General features: G+C 32.6%; 1 protein-coding gene across 1 annotated transcript in view; it reads left to right on the forward strand.

Annotated features, from left to right (window-relative positions):
* TLL1 (tolloid like 1) overlaps positions 1 to 19,161 on the forward strand; it is a 142,634-nt gene that overhangs the window by 35,811 nt on the left and 87,662 nt on the right. The window contains 1 exon segment of the mRNA XM_074276715.1: positions 11,677 to 11,792. Within this exon segment, the coding sequence (XP_074132816.1) occupies positions 11,677 to 11,792 (116 nt within the window).

Here is a 19,161-nt window from a genome sequence, read left to right on the forward strand (position 1 = left end):
TGTATTATTGCCTAAGGTAATTCTAGACTTTCCTTAGCTTTCTTTAATGGGTTTTTTTAAATCACCAAAATATATAACAACTATTCTTGTTCCCAGTCTCCTTGAGAAGAGAATCACAAAATGACAGAACTCTGAGAACTAGTTAGACCTCTAATCTGGTTCAATCAATATGGAAAAAAGAAACAGTTCTATAACATACAACCTTCTGAAAGAGGAAACCTATTAGCTCTTGAGACCGTACATAAAACTTTTGCATGCCAGTGAGTGTCAGGAAATTTTCCTTAAAATCAAGTATTAATTTCCCTCTAATTTCAAACTTCTCTTCCAAATTCTTCCCTATATACATAAGAACACAAGGGCATTAGAGTCAGCAGAACAAATTTAATTCTTTGACATGAAGATCCTTAAGGTATTTTGACTGTTATTATACCCCTCATCTGTCTTCTCTTCTATGAGCTAACATTTTGCAGTTCCTTAAACTAGTTATTATCTGGCAGGATTTTGAGGCACTTTATCAAATTCATTGGATCTCCTTTTGGATGACTAGCATCTAATCAATGTCTTTTCTAAATTGCGCCTCCTAGAAGTACGTATAATACTAAGTCTGACTATGAAAGTGTAACAGGATTATTATCTAACAAGAACTGTACATTTTGCATATATTAGTTCCACCTAAAATTATTTTTATGTGTTTATTGCTATTATCACACTATTGTTTATATTGATTGTTCAATCTACTAAAATCTTTATCTAACAAATTGCTTTTAACCATACCTCCTCCGTTATGTATTTATGAAGTTTGTCTAAAAAAATCAAACCAATTTTAATTACATTCAATCCTGATTAGATTTTATTTAATGTTCTAAGCTATAAGAATTCTAACAATTATCCAAAATGTTAGCTATCCTTTCCAGCTTTGCGTCACATTGAAATTTAATGATCAAGTTATTTTTCCTTTTATCTCTGAAATTTATACACATTCTTCATGACTGGGGTCTACGCATATAACCTTGAAAGGCTTCACAGGAGACCTCCTTCCTTTCAATTAGCCATTAACTTAGTAACTACTCTTTGGGTTTGATAATTCAGCCAGTTCCAGACAGAACTCATTGTAGGCCTAATCATCCTGTTTATATTTCTTAATTTTTTCCTCAAAGATAATATAATATACTTTGTCAAACTTTTTAAATAAACATCTAAGTAAATTATATGTAGTTTGCTTTCATTTTACACATTGAAGTTTATACCAATTTATTTTATCTACAAGTTTAATAACTTGATTAAAAAAAGGAAATGGTCTTTTATGACTTATTCAATCCACATTGACTGTTCACCTTGGCATTTGAACATGTTTGCTAATGTATGCATAAAATGATGTTAAGATTATTCTTTAAATACCAGTCAGATTCTCTAGCATGTTGTTTAGAGTCTGTTTGCTTTTCTTTTTTTTTCTGAAATTTAGAATATTTATTTTCTTTATTCTCTACTAACTTATTTTTCATGAGCTTTCACAGATTATTGAAATGGATGTGGAATCATCCAAGAGTCATTTTTAGCAACTTTGTACTTAATTTATCTTGACTTAATAATTGAAACTCGTTGAAAAACAAGATTTTTCTCTAATTTATTTATTTTGTATTTTCAAGTCCAAATATTATTCTTCTTGCTAGCTATAGTAAAGACAAAATAAGAATTGAGTAATTCTGTCTTTAATTCCTCTTAAATCATTATAGTCTGATCTAACCTGGTTTTCTGATTTATCCATTCTTTTATCTTTATCTTTTCTCCAACATAATCTTGGGATTAAATTTATCTCTTTACACAATGTTTTCTAGTTCACCTAGCTTATTACTATGTATTGTGGATTTGTGATTGAACATATACGGCCATGGACTTTGGTACTATCTCCTTTCTTGGATTTCTATCTCCAATGAATTTCTCAAGTAGTACTACTATTTTTTATCTTAAATTTTAGCTACATTGTGTGACATCCAATGGTAATCCAGAGCCAATTTCTCTCTTACTTTTTATTAATAAAGTATCAAAAATGATAATTTTATTCATATAAAACCTTGTAAAATAAAATTGATTTTGTCATTGACAATGAATGCATGATAATAATACCACTGGTATATCAATTGCCTAAGAAATTCCACTAGGAAACATTATGCAAGCTATAGATTGTCCTTTATTGATTCAAAGTAGATGTATTTTAAGTAATTCTAAATTTGAAATTTGTTCTATTTATATATTTTGTTTTACATATTCATTTCCAAATATATTTCCCAAATTTGCCATTCCTTAAAAGACAATCTAAAAAAAAGAAAAAAAAAAGAAACTAATCAATTCATTATCCTTGAAAGCATGCACAATATCCTACTTCTGTAGACATCACAATGAAAAGAGAGGGAGGCATTTTCTTACCTCTTCTGAAGAACTTGGTTTGGTCATTATTTTTCCACAGCATTCAGTTGGGTTTTTTGGGGGCTTATGTCCATTAATTTGTTTTGTAAATTGTCCTGTTGCTTCTTAATCCTTGACATTGTATTAGTTCATGTCTTTTTATGATGCTTCTCTGATGCTTTCATATTTCTTATTTATTATGAGTACTAATATTTCATTATATTAATATACCAAAATTTGTTTAGCCATTCCACAATCAGTGGGTACTTAATTTGTTTACAATTCTTTGTGACTAAGTAAAAGAGATATGATGTTTATTTTATTATATTTAGGAACTTTTCTTTCTTTGATCTTTTGCTTAATTATGCTATTTTGGAATGATTCGTTGAACTCAGAAGAAAGAAGTCTCAAAACTTTGTGAAAGACAAATGGTCTAGGAGAGAAAGAATGGTTAACAGTCAAAACTATAGAGGGATAAAGAAAAAAAAAGGGATGAGAAAGAGGCAAAGTGAAGGTCACATTGTACAGAGAAAAGATCCCTAATTCTGGAAAAAGAGAATTTGGATTCATATCACTATTCTGATATTTACTTTGTTCCTAGTTTTGTGCAAATTATTGAACCTGAGATCCCTTCCAACTTTAGCTTCCTTAATGTGGTTTACTCTATAAAATACTGGTTTTGGAGTTAGAGCATGTCCTGGGTTTGTCACCTAGTATCTCTTTGATCTTAGCCATTTCTGTATCTCTAAAATGGGAAAGTTAGAGTAGTTAGTGGATTTTTTGTAATCTTTGAAAGAGAAGTTTCAGTTGAATGGAAAGATAAGTAGTCATACTGGGAGGAGTTACAGAGTGAGTTACAAATTGATGAAGAAATGGAGTCAGGTATAGGATAGTTTATTTAAAAAAAAGATATTTGCAGAGAAAAAATAATTATGGAAGTGATGTTATTGGGTCAAGTGAATGATGAGATCTGGGAATGTATTTAGAGTAGGTTGGAAGAAGATGCTAGACAGAGAAATTGAAGATCATAATGAGAGAAGGAATTAATGGTGATTTAATTTATTAAAGAAAATTGTGAGGAAGTGTTGGGAACAACAGCACAAGGCAAAAAGACTATATGTACTCTATTTCAAGACCCCAAAATAGGAGAGAATAAAGACTGCTGAGGCATAGAAATGAGTTGGAACTCCTGAATAATGGTCTTAATTTTTCAGATGAAATATGAAGTAAAGTCTTTAGTTTAAAGAGAGGTGGTACTTGGTACTATTTTCCATAAATGGTACCTTGCAGAGAGAAGAATATGTCTATTATAGTCCCTATCTGTATTCTAAGTAAGTTATTGATCCTGACATTCAGGTAACATCACAGCCTGACTCAACCTTATCTTTTGTCAATATTTCTCACTATCTCTGCTTCTTGTGTTCTAAATTCCAAATAAAATGGCCTACCCTAGTCTCCTTATTCTTCCCATGCTCTTCTTTCTCTTTCTCTTTTCTGATATTATCAGTTATGTTTGGCATGGATTTTCCACTTCCTCTCTTCTCATTTATACTTTATTTCAGGTATGTACTAAGGCCAGCTTGATGCGACTTCCAAGAATCACTTGTTAACTTCATCATGTCAACATTTACCTCTCTGAAATTGGCAAATATTACAAATCAGGGCTTGCTTTATTGATTTGTTGATTATTTATATATAAGAGAAAGATGGAGAAAATATAAGTGATGCAAATTAAACTTGAAGACAATTTTTCCCTAAAGAGCCAATTGTTAAATGTTTGTCATCATACCATTATCCTATTTTTGTTTTTCAAAAATCTCTCCCTTCATTTAGGCCCTGAATTTGGTATCTTTCATGAAGTCTTGGGAGAGAGCATGGTACTTTGGAAAGAATGTTGGATTTGGATAATTTAAAATAATATCACTGCTGCTTAAGTTGATATGTGATCATGGGCAAATTCTTTGCTCTTGCTAGGTTTTATCTGTAAAAGCAGGAGAATGGATTAATTGGCCTTTGATGTTCTTTTAGCCCTCAATCTTATGACCCTTCTCTGACTATTTAGCTCAAATGTAGGTCTCTTCCCCTAAAGTTTTCATAAGATTTTGCCTGATAGATTCTTTAATACTTTATTTTATAGACAATTGTGAATATGTACCTCTATCCTATATTAGGATAGCATCTTGCAGTCCAGGTCTTTTTTACATTTATTTTTATGGTTTCAATCCATGACATATTAACTTGCACATTGTAATATTATACCCATTGAATTGAATGTCAGAAATTTCAGGGGCACTTGGGGGAACTTAGAAATTAAGTGAAAATAATGAGACAATTCATTCAAATTATTTTTCTGTAGTGTCTCTGTTCTTTGAAAAGAATTGTCTGGTATTTGAGCCCTAATGACTTGGTTCCTCATTTTGCAATTTTCTTTTAGTTTACTCTGTTCTGTGCATACAATTATATGGCAACTCTGGCATTCTTGATGCTCTTACATCTCATGACTGTGTCTTTGCTATGACTGTCCTGCATGCCCAGAATTTACTCCCTCCTTGCCTTTGATTCTTTGCTTTTCTGCATTTCTTTAAGACATTTCAGATTCCACCTTCTACAGCAGATCTTTGCTCCTTCCCCTCCACCTACCTCAGGCTTTTTCTTATGAAATTTCTTGGTATATATATATGTATTTTTCATTCTGTACCTCTAAACTATCACCTCTCTTTTGGAAGCTGAGAAGCCTGCTATTCATCAGTCTTCTAAAATTATTACGAGTCAGTAAATTCATTAGACTTCTGAAGTTTTTCACTGTTTTATTTCATATTATTGTTTTCACCAACCATTTTATTCCAAAGGTTGAGAAAGGGAAGGCTTGAAAGGTTAAGTGACTTGTCCATACTTAAACTGTTAAGTGGGAAAGTTACAATTTGAATTAAGGTTCTATGGCTCCACATATGTCAATTTTTCCACTTCATATAGTTAGTTACAACAGTATTAGCATGCTAATTCTGTTTTCATCAGGCTAATGTCAAAGGGTGTTTGTATTTCCAAGGCCATGATGATCATTGTGACTTGGGAGTTTCTTAAGATTTAGAGAAAACTAGCTAAGGATTTAAAGTGTGACTCAAATTACCCACAAAATAAACAAGGATTGATGATTTTTGCCTTTGGAAACATGTTTACCATGTGTCTCTGTGTATAGTCATAGTAAGTTTACCATAAGAGTTGTTTTTCTTAGTTCCTTATTAAAACTAGTTTGTATTCCCATGGTACTTGTTAATAAAGCACTCTTTAAAAGTGTTAGTTGTCAGCAGCCTGAACCTGGGATTTAAAAATTTTCTAGGAATAATTTGTGTGTATATTCATATATCTATATATACACAATATGTATGTATATATAATGCATACTCATGACTTTCTATGTACATTCATCCTAATAAATATAAGGTTTTTAAAATGCATTTTTAAAAATTACTGTTTCTACAAAGTTTATTTAAATTTTGTTTTCCTAATCAGTATTGCTTTTTTTCTTCTGAGACCAAGAGACCAATTTGCCTTAATTTCAAAGAATTCAGCTTTGGGGAAATCCGGTCCATTCTCTGTGGTTTGATGGAAGTTCTTGATCATTACAGAGTTTATTTTTAGACTCCTGTTAATTATAGCTGGAGTGTTTTTACTGATCCGCACTCATCTCCAAATTGTTATTTAGCATTAAAAGTAGAGACAATAAGAGAAGACATATTTCCTGTTTAGAACCACATTGTTTTCATAAAAAAGACTTTAACCATTCCCTAATTCTCCAAGAATTACTGTTATTTAATATTTACCAAATATCTTCAGAGTTTTAAAGGCTTTTTGGTAATGTGATGAGCTTCAGAATTGTGTTGCTATGACCTTAAGTATCTTCTATCTAATTCTGCAAATGTTCTGCTAATCAGAATCAATATTTATTTTCTTCCCATATTATAGTTAATATTTATGTAGTTAATATTTTTCATCCAGTTATGATTACACTGAGCACAATTCAAAGGTAGGATACCTCTACCCTTGTTCTTTATATTTTCAGTGTCATCTCCTTTTTCTTTTTAACTCAAAATTTTTGAGATCATTTATAATTCATTGAGGCTTTGATGAGACAAGGAGGATTCACCTGCTGGGAGCTGTAGCTATGTAATTTGAAAACATTGCAGCTTTGATTACATTGTCAGGGAAGCAGTCTTATATTTTCCTCTTCCAAATAACACTTGCAAAGTCAGCAGATTAAAAAAAATACCCACAACAATGAAGGTCAAAAAGATGACTTAGTGACAAGTGAAGGTCCTACTTGATGATGACGATGATGAGAGTTGATATTCAAGAGAGTTTAGAGGTCAGCAATCCAATTAAGCTGGGCTCAGACCATACCTCTTGCTTAAACGAGGTCCATCTGGAATTGTCTATTGAGGATTTTTTACAAAGTTCTGGGATCATCCATCACTCAAACCAGACAGCCATGGAGATGCAGTTACTGAAATTACAGGAAAAAATTGTTCTCTAATCGCAATGCTGACAAGAACCTGGACAGCTTTAGAGAGGAACGAATTATTAGGGCATGCCTCAATCAGTTATATGATTGGCAGGAAATTTCTGAAAAATAGAAATCTCTAATATGCAGACTTTTGAAGTATCTATATTTGTGAATCTTAAAATATTCTTAGTTGTTTTGTGAGTTTTTGAAACCTATTTGTGTCAGGAGTAGGGATTTCATGTTTGGTGATATTTTGATGTATTTTTCTTAAATATTTATTAAATTTTGCTTCATTTGTTGGTTATATACAAAGCCATAGACTTTTTATAATTGACAAGGGCTTTAGAAATATTGTTCATTACCTCATTCCTTTTCAGTGAATGGATGAAAAAGCTTCTAAATGCTTAGTATGTGCCAAGGTAAGACTAGGGGTACAAATACAAAAATATATGCCCCTATAATCAGGGATGTTTATATTCTAATAGGAGAGACAATATACAAAGAAGTGCTCTAGCCAGAAAAGGGTATTTTGTCCCAGAAAATTACAGAGATGTAAGAACAGAAGCATAGTTGATTAAGTCTTATGGTTTCAGAACTAGAGAGAAGGGTGATGGAGAAGAAAGGATGAGGGAGGGAAAGATAGCCAAAGAGTCAGGAGTGAAGTGAAATACAGCTGGACTTTTGTTGACAATGAAATGATTCTGAAAGACCCCATTTTTGGCATTTCCAGTCAACCAGATCCTCTGTTTGGTTTGTAGGAGCAGGGCCTGTCTTTTTTTATCCCAAATGCTTAGCATAGTGTCTAACATATACTTAATAGATGTTTATCACCTACTGACAAGGAATCCATCAATCAGGAGAACAGAAAGAACTCAAAGAATGAAGAAAAAGGGGGTCGTAGAGGAGATACAGATAATAATTTAAGACAATATTATCAAAATTAAATAGAAACATGGCCACCCAACCATATATATGAATCCCTTCGGGCCATACATTGACTAAGAAAAGTACATATCAGTGTTATCTGTATTTAAGTGTATTTTAATTCATTTAGTTAAGCATTCCCCAAATGCATTTTAATCACATTCCTTCACACTTAGAGGAGTGTTATGAGCTCTATCTATGATACTTTTGCTTTAAGAGTTTATTTATTCCAAATTCTTCATTTTACAAATGAAGAAACTGAGGTTCAGAGAGGGTACGTAATTTCATTCTGGGTCATCTCCATTCATACTGATCTATATTTTGCCATTGGACCCAGATGGCTCTGGTGGGAAAAGTAGGGCAGATAACTTTACACAGCCCTCCCTCACTTAAATGCAGTTCACCTGCATGTCATAGCAGCATCTCCCTGTCATGGTACTCTTCATAAAAAAGGACAAACAATAACATGCTAGTTAGTGCCACAGCTAAGATTTCACAGTTGTTTACTAGGACCCAGGACTCTCAATTTCCAAAACAGTGCATTTTACACTATGCAGTAGTTTAGAATGGACCCTGCCACTTATTAGTTGTGTGACTTTAGGGAAGCTCAACTATTCTGAGTGTTCTTCATTTTTAAAAAGTGAAACATTAAAACTGAGAGACACTGAAGGATGGGGACCATGTCCCAGAAAAAAGCATTTTCATGATGTATAATCTTGTTGACAGTACTAGAAGGAAATTTTTATGTTTTCAGTTATTCTTTCTCTCCCCCCCCCCCCCCCCCCCCCCCCCCCCGCTCCACACAGACAGCTATGCTTTAACTTCTGAATCTTCTACCTGGTCACATTTTGAGAACAGTGAAAACAATTTACTCTTATTTCAGGAGTTAGGACAGACTTCCTGAATAGATTGCCTCATTTTATGCTGATAATTTAACACTTAGAAAAGATTATTTCTATCTATTAATTCCAAGGAAATATCCAATACAGGATATCTACGATGCTTTCAAGATTATCACTCAATATTTTCTGCTTGATTTGTAGTAGTAGTTGTCTCCAAACTCTTCTGATTGTGTATTCCTCTCAGGGAAAAATTTTTACTCATGAACTCTTAGTATGTTCCTGTTTGCTTTTTTTAAGACAAAGTATATAGATTTAGATATAGATAATACATAGATATATCTCTAAATATCTACATCTATCTAGGATGTTCATAACTATAATATATAATTTCACATAACATTACATAATTATATAATCATGTAGTTGTAATGTACATTATATATTAAATAGAAAATTTTAAAAGTTTAAAATAAGGATGAAATAATACTTGATGCTAGAGGCAGCAGGGAGTCACTGGAGTTTGTTGAGCATTGTAGTCACATCATTCCATTTAATAATATATTTTTGCCAGCTTTGTAGGGAAGAGTCTAGAATGGGGAGAGAACCCAATTTAAATATTTATTTAGCTCAGGGTAGAGGTGATGAGGCTCTGAACTAGAAAGGTGATATGTGAATAGAGAAAGTGGCACAGATAATTGAAATGTGACTGAAATAGTCAACAAGACTTGGCAATGTATGTGGATTAGGATGAGGAATAAAGTTAGTAGCTAATGCTATAATGAAAAGATGAGTGACTGTGGGGAGTAATAATAGGAACATGCAAAAATGGGTGAATTTTAGGGGAGATAACATAATTATCTGAGATTTTGATCATTATCTAGATATGTCTATTCATCGTATATAACTCATGTGGTCCAATCCAAAATGAAAAGAAAGAAAGTGAAATTTTACTCACAGTCATTTCCCTATAGTAGAAAGTCTGCCATGTATGAGATACCTTTTGTAGCCAGGGGGGTGTTTAGAAATTTGGGGCAGAATGTTCCTAATGATATATGCATAGCTGATTTGACTAAGGGTTAATTTTAGTTATTGTTCTTGAGGGCACAAATGCCAGGTTAAGAAGGGATGGAGTTGGTAGATTGCCCAGTAGCTAAAAGGACATAGTTTTGAAGGATGATGTGGTTGCCATTTCCCACACTTGGCTATCACAATAAAGGTAGTATGACCCTATCTACCAGTCACTGATTGGTTGAGTACACATTATACAGCTCTTGGCATCAGACTGTGATCTTTACTTTTATTTAATTTTAAGACAGTTTCTCTACAGCTTGCTTGTGCATTTTCCAAATATGAGCATAGTATATATGGTCACATCAAGGTATGTGCATAAAGATGCTGTGCCTAACATTTCACTAGCTCTTTGAGACTGGCATATCACACTATTAATACAATGGAGTGTGACCACAGGGTGACATGACTATGTAGTAGCTGAGAACACCGAGCCAGTGCATGTGTTAATGGGAGAGCCCAAGGTCCTGGAGTTGGTTTTCCACTCAAGAAGAAGCCTTGACATAGGGTAGTGCAGCTTGGCGAACAGGGATGAGTAAAGTCTACAGAGAAGAATACTTCTGACACTCCATTCAGCTGGAACAATTGAATACTTCCTTGGTCTTAACTGTTGAATGTCCATTGTCAGTTACTGAAGTCAGTGATGACAAAGTTCTATCAAGTAGTATATAGTTTTTAGCCTCCAAATAGTTCTTCTCATCACAGGGAAAGATATTAATTGGGCTGAGGGAGGGGAGAGAATGAATATTAGAGTATAAATGGATGAATAACACTTTTTCACAAAGTTGTTAATACAAATAAAATAATTGATGTGAAAACAGTAAATTTATTCTTTAAAAAAATCATACGTGTGATTTCATCAGAGTTTGAATAGTAGATCTCTGGTTTCCAATGAATAGTTTTAAAAAGGTATCTAGGATACCGAGATGTTAAGTGATTTGTTCAAGGTAATACCATAAACAGGTATTTGAGTTGGGACATAAACAGGTTCCTGATACTGAAACTAATTCTCTATCTGTTCTGTCACACTGCCTCTTCATCTTAGTGCAGCATATGTATAAAGTGAAGCTATTACTTTGATCCTGTGATCTATGGGCATAAAAGTAAGTACAGGAGAGTAGATAGATCCATGGACTGAATTGAAAAATGTTGATCCTATTTGAACAGTTTGTGGAATGATTTTAAAGTGTTTTCATGAACAAAGCCTTTATGAAAATAACATTTTAATGCTATAGTCCTGCTTTATGGTTTTCACCTGTATAGCAATAAGACTTTGATACTTCAATGAATCTAGATTCTCTCATTTGGATGATTTTCTTTACCAAACCATATTACAATCCTTCCATGCCTTAGCCTTTATTGATCCACTTCTCACAATTTGATATTGCCATTGTAGAATGACAAAAGTAACAATTGGGCCTCGGAAACATTTTGAATTTTTGTCAAGTCATGAATTGTTCCTAAATTTCATCCTCATAGAGCCAACATTCAAATGATAAAGTTCTCTGAGTTGACCAAAGCTAATTCTTGGAAAACAAATAATAAATTACTGAGCCTATATTTACAACCTTACAGACTTTCTTGATAGGATTGTTGGAGATTTGGTTCCATTGGCATACCCAATACACCTTCTCTTGGGTATCTCTGTATCAAGGGTACCAAAATGAAGGATTAGAATTAGAGAAGAACTTTAACAATTACTCAGTATATTTATGTATGGAAATTGTAGTAATAGGAAATATAAAATATAAATGAAAATGATTTTACAAAGGAAATTATTTTTAAAAATATTTCTTAAAATTCTCAATACCAAAGAATGTGTCTATAATGCTATTGAATTGAATTAAAAATCTGACAGAATACCAGAAAGAAGGCACTTCTGCTCTCCTCCTGGGGCATATGGAATAGTCTTCATTTACCTCATCTTATTTCTTTCAGCATGTGGAGAAACACTTCAGGAGTCTACTGGCAACTTTTCTTCTCCGGGATTTCCAAATGGCTATCCTTCCTATACTCACTGTATATGGAGAATTTCTGTGACTCCAGGGGAAAAGGTATTTTTGCAAAAACCCAAATATTTTATTTTAGTTGCTTATAATGAGGTAACATAAATGCTTTTTAAACAGTGAATTAGTTTTAGTTGAGTTTTTTTTAAATTCTACAGAAGTAAGAAGCTGAAGGACTCTAGAAAATCATACATTATGCATTGACACTCATGTATTTTTAGTAGTAAATACAATATATAATTCCACAATGCCTTGTATTCACGTATTTATTCATTCAGTTACTATTTAAAATACCTATTATGTCTAAGACTAAGAAAAAATAAACAACAAAATTATATTGTTTCCTTAATAGGTTGGGAAAAAATAGAGAAAACCATTATGTCTTTGCTATATTTTAATTGTTTTTGTGGACATCAATCAGTGGTTATTTTCTTTAACTTAAAATTTACTTATTTAAACTTAAATACAAAATAGAAAAAGAAAAAAAGACATAGAGATAAAGGGGAAAAAGAACAGAAAAAATGCTATGTATGCAGCAAAACATAGGAGAGGATTCAAAATATGAAAAAATAAATTTCCATTTCAAGAAAGCCGATATAAAGTAATATATCTTTTGTTAAAGCTACTCATGTTCTTTTTTACTTTCTTGTGGGTTTTCTTTTGTCCTCTGCTCTGTAGTTTTTGTTTTATTCTTTTCCCTTTCTCTGCTATCCATCTCTCCCATCTCTTCATGCATACTTCATTATTTCATTTGTATTCTTCTAGATGAGATTACTGCCTACCATAGGCAATTTCAGACTCAGGCACAGCTTCTCATCTTCTGAGCTTATCTTTTGTTTTAAGCCTTTATAAATTCCTTTTACAGCTACCCAATATAGTAGCAGCCTTTCCCTTATTTCAAAAATTATTTCCCAGGTATCATCATACAAATACAGAAGCACATACTGGTTTTCTATTAGGATGAGTTTTGATTGAAAATAAGGGTGATATGTAGCTAAAAATACTGTTGAAGGTATAGAATGTTTCATTTTTGCTTTTTAGTCTTTACAGTGTAGCACAGTGCCTGGGGAACAATAGGTGCTTAATAAATACTTGATAGTTATTTGTGTAGAATGAGTCATTTAGAAAATTATAAAGTTTCTAAAGTGATTTTAAAAATAGAAGCAAAAATTATACTATGTTTTAGGTGATTTAAATGGCCAGCAGTCTTTCTGAATTCCAGAGCTATCTTAAGTATTACTTTTGAGTTTTATGTATCTTTTTTAAATTCATGAATGAAAAAGAATTGTTCAATATCCCAGAAATTCATCTTCATGATGTACAATCTTGTTGACAGATATTTGTAATAATCAAAGAGCACAAACACATTTTCATGTTTTGAGTTAGTTTCTTCTGCTACACCATTACATTTTAACTTCTCTTTCTTCTATCCAATGATATTTTGGGAGCAGTGAAAATACTTTATTATTATTCTATTAGTTGTTTCAGAATTCTTGAATGGATTGCCTCAGTCTACATTCTTACTTTCAAACACTTAGAAAAGGGTTACTCCCATTTCTTAAGTCTAAGGAAATGTCCATTACAGGATAATATAAGATACTTTTTTTACTTGTGATATTGTTATCATTCAGTTATTATTTGGAAATGCAGATGTTAGTTATGGAGGTGTTGGACTGCATCCACTCAAATAATATTTATTGAATTTTTTCAATATTTGAATATTTAATATTTAATATAATACTTTCTAAGAGACCAGAGAAAAAGATAGAAACTGAATTAACCTTTAACCTTTGGAGCTACTTTCTTCTCTGCTTTGCTCAATATGAGTTCCAGTCTGAATTTTTAGTCTAAGTCTCACTTTGGTGACAGAAATGGCTTTCTAGTTATGGTTATCACATTTAGTGATTCACGCTGGGATGTTTCATATGAAAATATGAATAAATTCAATAAGGTACATAGGGGAGAAATAAAATAGTGTCCATTGAACATGATTTCCACAGAATTGGTCTTGGTGGGACACCAAAAACCATCTGGTATAGCTTGTATTTGAATAAGAATCCCTTCTTAAGACTTTTTCCCTAGCTTTGGAGACTTCTACTGATTGGAGGACCTACAAGTTTTTAGGTGTTCCACTCTGTTTTTAGATATTGCTGATTTTTAGGTTCCTAGGTATTGTTTCTGAGAAAAGTTGCATAATTTAATTTATTATTAATTACATAAATTACATAGGATTACAAAAGAATCTTTGTAGGTGCAGTTTTTATTTTTTCCTCATCTAACTTCACAGATCTCTTGAAATCTATCTACAAATCATTTTGTGGTAGTTAGTCCCCTCATTTAGGAAGCCTGGATCTAAATATAGGATGACAAGGAATGAGTACAGTGTGATATTAATTTATTTTATAGTCAATTAATTTTAAAAGCTTTATAATACCAAACATATTTCAAATAAGCTTGTCAATATAAAACCAATACATTTTAAAAAAGTTTTTTGTTTATTCAGGGCTGCTTGTCAATCCTTTTTTAGAGTAAAATAATGGGGTTTTAGCCTGTAGTCTTACTTCTTATATTTGATCTTTTAAATGGGACAAGTTAAATACAGGGATTTGCTATCCCAAGGAGAACCAAGGGGAGTTGAATCTAATGACAGTAATGAGGGAGAATGTCATCAAGTAGAGGAAATTATAGGGCATCCCCTAATGAAGGAATAAGCCAGAAAACAGTCCACTTACAGAGGATTTATTCTACAAGTAGTACAGTGTAGTCTGGCAAGCATCAATCAGGGAATTAGGAGAGAGCTACATTTTTATTCTTATAGTTGCTGATGACCAACCCTGTGATGTAGGCAAGTCATTTTATTTGAGATTTTTGGTGTTATGGACTGGAATGAATATTTGACTTTTCTTGTTCTGAAGACAAGATTCACTGTACAATGAGGAGGTTAGATTAAATGATCTGTAATGTCTTTGCCGGCTTTAAAATTCTATAATCTTATTGGAAGGTTTATGGACACATTCACTTAGAACACTATTCTCTCTGCTAATAATTTCTAAGGAAACCTGGACTTTATTGGAAGAGAAGTGATAAGACTTTAGGATAATTTTAAAAAAATTATTTGTTTAATTTGGAGAGAAAGGTACAATTCTTGAAATTTACCCTAATTAGGTGTGCGCTTACCCCACAAAGTTGTTAAGGGGAATAATAAAAATGGTTCATATTTGGTTTAGAGAGTGAATTTTCTAATTTTGGGAGGATGGAGAAGAATAGCAGTAAATTTGTCTTTTTTGTATTTAAAATTATTTTGTATCCCTAGAGCATTCACAGTTTGTCCTATAGTATCCTTGTAGGAGCAGAAAGCCATATTAGCATTTATTATTACTACAGATAGCCACAGAGGAAATACTTTAAAATTCATGATAAATTCTAAAGGGAATATATCATCAAAATATTTGGTTTTATTCTGAGTGTTCTAAAATTCTAAAGAAATTACATGAAATTGATATTATTGGAACAAAAGTTGAAAAAAGTGAGTAGATATTTGCTGAGTATTATTGCTGTTACAAAACATAATTGGGGAAAAAAGAAATATGATGTGGTATCACAATTTTTGATATATGATTTTAGCATTGACATATTCTCTCCAATGGTACAGCTGGCAACCCATCATGCTTTACTCCTGAAACTCCTATCCATATATTTCCACATAGTTTACATTGGAGAACTCTTTCCACCTGTTTGGGAAAAATTTCTTTCTAAGAAATGTTACATAGATATCAGTGGACCATGTTGCATGTCCACATCCATAGATTTTCTCCTCATTTTGTAGAATAGAGTAATAAAGCTCTATGTTATCTCTGCTGAACCAATTTCACTACTTCTAGATTTGTGATCTTTTCTAGAAGATCACATAATGTCATGGAAAGAGCACTGTTATTGGAGCTAGAAAACATCACTTTTAATTCGACAATTTTTTCTTGTGACTTTGGATCTCTTTGAGTCTTATGAGATCTCCGGTTATAAAGGGCAATGACAATGTCTTTTCTCCCAGTCTTCCTTCCCCCTTTTATCTTTCTTCTTTCTTTGTCCTCCCTCCTTCCCTTCTTTCCATGGTGATTGTTAGAATCAAATGTAATCAGGGATATGAAAGTGACTTTGAAATTAGTTTGGAAAATGAACCATTGTTAGAATTGTCTTATTATGAAAGCCATTAAGCATTGAATATTGAGCATTTATACAATATCTACTATATGCCTGGGTGTCCAAATAGGTGTCCAAATACAAGAATGCAGCAGACCCTTTCCACAAATAATTTTGCCTTTGATTAGCAAAGAGTATGTGTACTCACATAAGGCTATCTAAAATATACTCACAATACATCCAAGAGCATTTTAAGAAAGAGGAAAAATTAACAGCCAAGTGGATCAGCAAAGGCTTCAAATATAATGTGGAGTTTGAGCTTATTCTAAGAGGCTGAGATGAGGAGAAAAAAATGGACATGAAATAGAGCCTGGGCAAAGTCATGAAGATGGAGAAGACAATGTTTTCTGGAAGGACTAATGCAAAGGCTATTTGAACTGTATTGTAGAGGGTGTATAACCAGCCTTGGTTGATGTCAGGTTGTCAAGGGCTTTAAATGCTGGACAATAGACTTCTTATTTGATACTCAAATTAATAGCTTGAGGAATGTGGCAATAACATGGGCAGATCTAAGCTTTTGGAATATCAGTTTAAGGAGAAAAATGTAGATCCCAGTAAAATCTGGAAGCACATCTTCAAAGGGTATAGAAGGTTTCAGAGATAAGATGTCTTGAGAATCACTCAAATTGTTAGTCACAGGAAATAAACTTAGGAAATACATGTAGTAAAATTGATCAAATGACATCAACCCAAAGCAAGAAAACATCTGGCGGGGGGAAGGCATATCTTTTTAGTTGCAAAACCTTGCTATTTCAACATTCCTTATTAACCCTCAATCCTTTGAAAAAGCAAAATGTGATTCATTTCCTGCTTCCCTCCTCTCTGTACTAAAACAGCTCCTAAGATCTTTTAAACAGCAGAAAACCAAGTAACCCATGCTCTCCATTTTCCAGTTCTTATATGGTTATTAATCATTATAACTGATGATGAATACAATTGAGGCAGTGCGAGTGTCAAATGAGCTTCAGTGATTCACAATTTCTAATTTATGGTTTGTTACTCTTAAAGTACTTTAAATAAGGAAGATACATTGGATGATAGCTTGAGGTTTAGAGTCAGTTATTCCTCTCTTGCATTAAAAAGGCCCTACAATAATGCTATTTTACTTAAGATACAAATGAACTTTATATGGTTTTAGAACTTTATAGATTAAGGTTGTGTCCATATTTTTCCTCTCTTAATGTACTAGTCTATCTGGCTTTCTTTGATATACTCATGCAATTCTTTTTCTTTTTTGCTATATCCCTCTTCATTTGGTCTGCTTTCTATATTAGGTGGTGCAGTATCTCTCATTTTAAGTAATATGTACTTTGTATTTCTGTTTTTACATTTCTCTTTTGTTTTGACAAGTACTTTTCCATAAACACAAACACCACACACACACACACACGACACACACACATCACACACACACTCACTTTTATCCCACCCCTTCTCTCCATCTCCTCTCTCTTTACTTGTCTCTTTCTTAACATGGAATCCACGTAGCTTTTTCTTTTGATATTATTTTTACCTAAAGATTCAAGATTCAACACCTGTATTATAATCTTCACCAACTAAAAATATTGGTAATGACTTATTTTCTTATTATAATTTTTTCACATGATTTTTTTTTTCCTTCAAATAAAGTATTAGAAGATAGACTTTGCATTATCATTTTGTATTTGCTTGGTCTTCATCAAGGGTGTGGTAGGCATAATATCATCAAGGTGTGGTAGGCATAATGCATAGTTGGTAGGATGCAAGGCCAGATCTCACCATAGACAAATGCTTTGTACCTGGATAAAGCCCAGAAATAATGCTTATCCTCATCTTTATGTAGAGTCACTTCAGGAGGACTGACGTAGGTCTTCCCTACTTCCCTGCCTTCTCTAGATCTTTACATTTTCAGAATTCTTCTTCTTTACTTTATTTTTGGTATACAGATTGAACCTATAACTCCAGGACATGTGATCTGACCAGGACAGAGTATTACAGTTCTTGTTCTTTCCTTTTGCTGGAAGCTGTGCTTCTCCAAACAAAGTGCAAGGTCTCATTAGTTTTTCTTTTCTTTTCTTTTTTTTTTCTTTTGACTGCCATGTTAAGACTCTTGACTATATTGAGTCTGCAGTTTATTAACACTACCAAATAATTTTCTGACAAATTCCTTTTCTGAATAGACTTTTTCCATCTAGAGGCTAGGCATTATCTTGTACTTGTATCATTGGGTTTTTTGAACTTGTGGGATTGGATTTATTTTACAAGTGTGAATTCTTTTTAACTTGGGAATTACTTAAAATGCATTTTACGTTTCCAAATTGTACTAAAGTTCCTATCTTTCCTTTTTTTCCCTTTAACTTAAAATTTATCTTGAGACCTCAATATTATCTGAAATATTTTATATTTTCATATGTGTCTCTTTGCTTTGATCTGGCTTATGATTTCATTTGAGTTGCAAAATCATATTAAGGAAACTCCTGGTGATTTTGGAATTTACAATCCTAAGAAAGTTGCCTGGGGGAGGAACATGTATAAAATGGGTAGAAACAGTAATTATACCTTATGTTGGATGTTTTCATACCACTCTTATATAGATTATTTAATTTGATTCATGTTTTATAATTTGTAATACCTGTGAAGTAGAAATAAAACTGTTTTGTTGTTTTTTCATTGACAGTTGGGGAAACCAAGGCTTTCAGATGTTAGGTGATTTGAGCTTGGTCTTATAATTCTTAAGCAATAGGTCAGAATTCAGATTTTCAAATATATAAATAAGTAGAGTGCTTTTAACTATCTAATTTTTGCTTTTAATAATGGAAACACATCTTTACATTTTTGAAATCATAGAATTTTAGAAGCAATGTGATTTTTCATGATCACCTGCTACTTAATTTTATTGATAAAGAAACTTAAGCTGGGAAATGTTAGATGACTTTCCAAACACTCCTATCTAATTAGAGATAAAGCTAGGCAAAAAAAATGTTCCCTGAATCTTGAGCTCACATTGTTTTCCTTTTTTCCTGCTCCCTTTTATTAGAATAATTTTAATGTAAAGTCAGTACTAATTTTGAATGAGTGTGTTTGTGGATTTGTATACTTGTAAAGTGTAGCTTTTGTGTCTCATTACTCTTAATTGCCCTTGTGGTAGCACTGTTGAATTTGCTTGAATTAGCAATAATTTCTTAATTGTGCTGACAGAAGGCGATTGATTATTTTTTTTTCTGGAGATCTGCAGCCATCC

The sequence above is a fragment of the Sminthopsis crassicaudata genome, chromosome 6 (assembly GCF_048593235.1).
Source record: "Sminthopsis crassicaudata isolate SCR6 chromosome 6, ASM4859323v1, whole genome shotgun sequence".
Classification (NCBI taxonomy): Eukaryota; Metazoa; Chordata; class Mammalia; order Dasyuromorphia; family Dasyuridae; genus Sminthopsis; species Sminthopsis crassicaudata.